The 6,000-nt window shown below is 39.9% G+C and overlaps 1 protein-coding gene across 5 annotated transcripts in view; it reads right to left on the bottom strand.

Moving 5' to 3' along the window:
- Nucleotides 1–6,000, bottom strand: part of VPS13D (vacuolar protein sorting 13 homolog D) — a 241,678-nt gene that overhangs the window by 213,121 nt on the left and 22,557 nt on the right. For all 5 annotated transcript variants that reach the window (XM_075605051.1, XM_075605047.1, XM_075605049.1 and 2 more), the window contains exons 15-19: nt 5,636–5,711; nt 3,320–3,490; nt 2,867–2,997; nt 1,081–1,213; nt 1–427 (exon numbers count right to left, since the gene is read on the bottom strand). The exon at nt 1–427 is cut by the window's left edge and continues 1,790 nt beyond it. In XM_075605051.1, coding sequence (XP_075461166.1) covers nt 1–427; nt 1,081–1,213; nt 2,867–2,997; nt 3,320–3,490; nt 5,636–5,711 — 938 coding nt within the window. The remainder of the gene's footprint in view (nt 428–1,080; nt 1,214–2,866; nt 2,998–3,319; nt 3,491–5,635; nt 5,712–6,000) is intronic.

The raw sequence follows: 6,000 nt of genomic DNA, 5'->3' as shown, positions 1-6,000 counted from the left end.
GATATCTTATCTTCATTAATATGAATCTTCAAGTCTGGTAGTGTCCCAGAAAGTACTGCACCCGGATAATTGGGATCTGAGGTATACATCAACCTGCGCTCCAACTGTAGGTGCACATTGAACTTTTCTACAACATGAGTTGGGCCAACTTCGCTATCCTGAATGTGTTTCCAATTGTCCTTTACATGCCCAACCATGATCTGCAAATCCATAAATGAGAGTGAGTATGTCTCATACATTGTTATTGCTTCCAGCCAATCTTCACTCGGCTCTGCTCCAGTGCAATTGGACATTTCCATTCCAATGTTGGTATTGACTTCAGGAGGTGGACTATTAGGAGGAGTTCCCAAAGGGGTCTTATATTCGTCATCACTTAAATCATTCACTCCAGTAGACAAGGTATCCAAAACCTCTCTTTTACAATGATCTGTTGATAGAAAAATATAAACAAATACAGTCTTAATATTGTAGACTTTTCACTGTTCTGAAATATAAAAGACCTTACACCCCAAGGCTGCGCTTATAGTGCCGGCGACTGCGATAGCGCGGCAAAACAAATGCATTGCCGCCGTCGCGTGCGCTTATAGTAAGCGCAACGCATTGGTCGCGTTCGGTGGAAGTAATCGCTATTTGATTTTCCAGCGACAGTCGCATCACCATCACTATAAGCGTAGCCTAAGAGACAATACCCATTTTTGCAATATGCATCTATAGCTCAGTTGAGAAGCAAAACATTTTCACACACCATTCTTCATACTCAAACAATTGTTCTCAATATGTTTAAGACTATAATGTTAACAAAAGGAATTTACTTTCTGGTTGAGGCTTAAAGAAGCTTTGCAGTTAAACCCAACTATGTTTTTCCTAAAAACAGAAGGGTCCCTGTTAAACTAAACTAGACACAAAATATATTCAGTGGCCCTTGCAACCATCCATTTGAAATCAACACTATTTTTCATGTTAGCTATGCAGATTAAATAAGAGCATATAGAATGTTACCCAACTATCATTTAACACAGATAACTACTCATAGTGGTTTAATGAAATAATCTAACACCTAATAAAACATATCTATATTACCTTGAGAATTAGTGAGTAAAATTCTCCCAAGATCCACCACTACTAGTACTGGATCCCGATGCACAAAATCATCAGGAAAGATCACCTGAGGTGCGGAAATATCAAGATGCACTGTCCAACGCCTACTGTTTTCCTGACAGAAAAAAAAGAAGTGATCAACATTGAGGTAATGATCGCAGTTTCACCAAGTACAGCTCAACCCCGTTATAGCGTGATCCGCTTATAACGCGGATCTGCCTATAACGCGGTTTGAGCGTGGACCCCGAATGTAAAAAAAAATAAAATTATTTTTTTTGCACACACTGCACACTGCGTGTGCAAAAAAAATTATTTTTTTTTGCACACACACTGCACACTGCACACTGCATACACACATACTGCGCACGCACACTGCGCACACACACTGCACACTGCGCACACACACTGCACACTGCGCACACACACTGCACATTGCACACACACAGCACACACTCATAGCACACACTGCACTCACAGCACACTGCATACACTCACAGCACACTGCATACACTCACAGTACCCTGCATACACTCACAGCACACTGCATACACTCACACACACACACACACACACACACACACAGTCAAATTCACACACACAAGGAGACACACTGTCTCTACAAGGGAGCTTGCTCTCGCAAGATGGAAGCAGAAGCAGGAAACAGAGACAGGGAGAAGAGCTGCCAGATGCCGGGTAAGTGCTGTGTGCTGTTGCCGCTGCCCCACCGGGTCTGAGAACGCTGAGAGAGTTCTCAGCTTTCCCCCTCTGGCGGACACGGTACCACCACAAAAAAAAAAAAAAAACACATTTTCGGCAGCCATTCTTTTTCCGCAACCCCGTTTATAACGCGGTGGTCGCGGGTGGCACCCGAGGACCGCGCTATAACGGGGTTAAGCTGTATTTACTATTTGTATGTACAGTACATATTGTCTTTTTACATTTTAGTCTAGATAACATGTCAATGTGAAGCTCACCAGTAGTTTTATATTTTGAGAAAATAACAGTGTAAACTTATTTTAAAGCTTCTCACAAGGGCCACTGCTGCATATTCTCTAACTTTAATCAACACAACTTTTGATTTGCTGCTGCATTTTTATCCTTCTATTGTGCAAGATCCGCCAACAAAAGCAGCAAATTAAATTATTGTGCTGTTTGATTTTCACAAATTAAAACCTGTTTAGCAGCTTTTCAAACATTCAGAAATAAATGTTAATAAGGTTTCCCTACTGTGTTTATCATATTGAACGACAGCATATGTTTATTATATCATTCATTCTTAATTTTGTTTTTCATAAACCAGGTTTGAATATACATCGGGCTGTGATGCATTGGTTTTATCTGAGCATTTAAGTGAGATATAGGATGTATTGATCTGTATGCAAATTAAGCAAAGGTTATTTCTACCGCTGTCATGTTATGGTGGAATAGTCTGATTGTCTGTGCTACTGCCAGTGACTCCTATGGAAATTCTGATATTCTGCATTGTATCGCAATACATTTGTGTCATCTGGGGGAACAATGACGTCTGCTACATCTGTACTTCATAAACTCCACTCCTCAGCTTTCGATACTTTTTGACAAAACATTCTTAATACATCATAGAACATTTTACTGAAAACCCCAAAACAATGGATTTAAACTAATCAGCAATATGTTGTCATTGTATAGCATAGACTAGGTTGCTGCTCATGTAGATTATGCATCAACAATAGCGGTTTGTGGAGTAAGTAATCTATATACAGAAAAACAGATCATTTAACAAACTTACAATAAAGTCTCCAACCAGCAAGCGGTCAATTGTCTGTCTAATTTCAGCTTTTGTTTGCATTTTCAGTTTATTGTACTGTCTTCTTGCTGCTTCTGCCACTCTTAGCTCAAGCTCCGACTGATATCCAAAGCCTACAAAAAAAAGGAAATAAATGCATTTATCTGCAGAAAAAATATCAATGATCAAAATGTTGGTCTTTTTAGAGATGATCAGAATAAAAGAATGTTAACAAAAACAATTTGTCTACAAGTAGTTACATAACGTTATGCTCTTATATCTGCTCAGAAAATCGCAGCAATGCCGGGTCATTTAAAAAAATAAAAACTAGTCTCCCAAACATATTCTGTATTTTACTTGTAACCAAAGATACCAAACTACTAGGTGAGAAAGTTTAGAAAATGCATTTCGTTGGTAAAATAAAAAAAGATAGATTTATTACATAAAGCACAGTACCTGAACTATGAACTTTTCCTTTGTAGAAGAAATCTGCTACTTTTGTAATTGCTTGTGGGTTGTAGATTATATTTAAAGGTCTCGTACTAACAGTCAGTCGTCTCTCAAAATTGCTGCGAACTGGATTTCTCTCATATAACATTTCAAACACGGGAGCATCTGAAGCAGCAGCTGCAAAACGTCATCATAAAAAAATATTGCTTTTAAACTTAAATGTAAACTTAAAATGACACCATTAACCCTTTGAGAACCAGCGTGGTTGCGGCACCAGACTGCTACAGCCCACCTCCGACACCTCGCGACGTTAGTAATGAGACGAACCCAAGAGCAGTCTTCTTCAATTTCCATCCCCAACAAACTGTGTCCAGTGTGTAAAAATCGAGCAAAAAGCCCATGACAGCCATTACGTCATGGGGCCCCTCAAGTGTCAGACCCCAGGAGGTGGCCATGTCCTGGGGCACCCAAGCAGCTAAACACCACACACAAAACATGTATGTTAATATTGTTCATCCGGGTTTATTTAGGATATATGCTGGAGACATTGAGTCACAGATGCAAGTGAATGGGGCTCCAAAAAGCAGTTCAACCTGCCTTTTTTTTCATTTATTTTTCCCCCCTTTAATATGTGCATCAATACAATCCATACAATGATAAGCAATTAGCCAAGTTGCCGATCGATCCTTTCACATGTGAACGAACAGCAAAGATTCAGCTTGGGGGTTCACTAAATGGCTTTCAGTGCAGCAGAAGATGCAAAGTATTGTGGGGAAGATCATGTGACCAGGCAGTCACTAGATACAATTGGTGCACTGCAGGGCTCAAAAAGAGGTGTGCCAGAGACTGTTTCAGAAGAGGAAGGGGATGTGACTTTGTAAATGGTTGCTATAGAAACAAAAAATGCTTGTTACATTATAATACATCAAAAATGTAATTTCAGAGGTTTTTTTTTTGTTTTTAAATACTACAAGTAGTTTCTCATAGTACAGAGCCGATTTATTAAAAAATAAATTAAAAAAAACATGTAGGATATTGCTTGGTCTGCAACTATAAGAAGGTGTATTCTTTGGAAGTCCCCCCAAAAGCCCTACATTTTAACATCTATCAAACTGGCTTCCTTAAACAAATGTAACCATTTTTAAAAGCAAAATATTTGGCTTCCTTCGTTTCTCCGGAAGCACAAACCCCCTTCTATGTTAGGCCTCTGAACAGGGGATGTTTGGCAATGAAAGGTTTCCTCTACCTTTATTTCAGCCTGTCCTTACCAGAGAGCAAACAAGGGTACATTTTTCAAACTCCTGGGGAACACACAGTGACATTACACAAAAGTAGTGCATCAGCTCACCACATTTATAAGCAAACTTTAATAGGGGATTTAAAAATACTTCTAGCAGTAATATTTACCCCTTAAAACAGTTTGATAAAGGTGCTTTAATCTTAGCAATGTTTAGTAAATCTGTCACAGAATTCCTTGTGGACACATTTAAATAATTTATTTTCAAAGAATAAGCCACACTGACTAATTAAGCCCATTTGTACAGCCTAACATTTGTGTAGTTTCTTCCACAGTAATATACGTTCACCCACACTACTGCAGGTAACATGCTGACCCCTTAACTTTTTTGGAAATGTAGCCCTCCATGAGTAAAGCGGCAATAAACACCGAAAGGATGAGATTAAAAAAACCAGCGAGTCAATAAAATAGTAACTGGCTCCTTTGACAAGGGCAATGAGTAGAGTGAGCAGTAGGGAAATTTTGAAAACGAGTCATGTGAGACTACCAAAAATCAGATAGCAAGCTGTACAGGGCATGGACTCCTTGTGCCAGCAAAAATGCTATGTACTGCGCGGCATACACTGTCACCGCTACACAAGGAAAAACTATTATTATTATAAAAGACACAGGAAGGCGACATAAGCATAGCTGGCTAATATAAATACGGAACATTCCACCCTAACGAGAAATCCACACTAACTACAGACCTTTTATTACAGGATTGGAATGCCTTCCGAGTTCAATAACGCTGCTTTAAGCTCTGGAGACCCCCCTGGATCCCAGGATACCGGTAACTTAACCAGCAAGTATTACTTCATTGGGGGTTATAGGGGATTGTCCAACAGGAAACTACAACTGAGGATGTTAGGGCTTGCGTATGGCCCAAGATTTGGCAGCCATTTTCCACTCAAAGGGATAGGAGTTAAAAAAATGCCTTTTCTATAGACTTAAAATGATAAGGTGCCAGAACAACAAGAAAAAGGTTGAAAAAGTAGATGACAGGAGGAAGACTCAGCGAAAGAGATGAAGGGGGGAGAACTTACAATTGCTTGGACTCCGCAATTCTGTTGACCCTACTTGTGCACTAGAAGACGGAGATATATTTCCAACTTCCTTTTGCTGAAAAAGAAAATACTTCTATTATGATGAATACGTTTCCTTGCTTTCCAGGTAATTCATCTTTTATTGCATCGCAAATTAAAGCAGCACTCCATGCTGCTCGTTTTGTAAACATGTTATCTAAACGGGGGATTCCCCGAGCTCCTCCATGATCTCCTGAGGTCCCGACACCGCCCGCCCTCTGCCCCACCTCTCCGGGACCATGCAGAATATGTGCCCGCCAGACACGAAATGGAGGGAGATGACATCTCGACTTTCTATCGTTGACTACGCGGTCATGTTTGTTACA

Source organism: Ascaphus truei, chromosome 6 (assembly GCF_040206685.1).
Source record: "Ascaphus truei isolate aAscTru1 chromosome 6, aAscTru1.hap1, whole genome shotgun sequence".
NCBI classification, from domain to species: Eukaryota; Metazoa; Chordata; class Amphibia; order Anura; family Ascaphidae; genus Ascaphus; species Ascaphus truei.
This window is presented reverse-complemented; position numbering and strand designations above follow the sequence as displayed.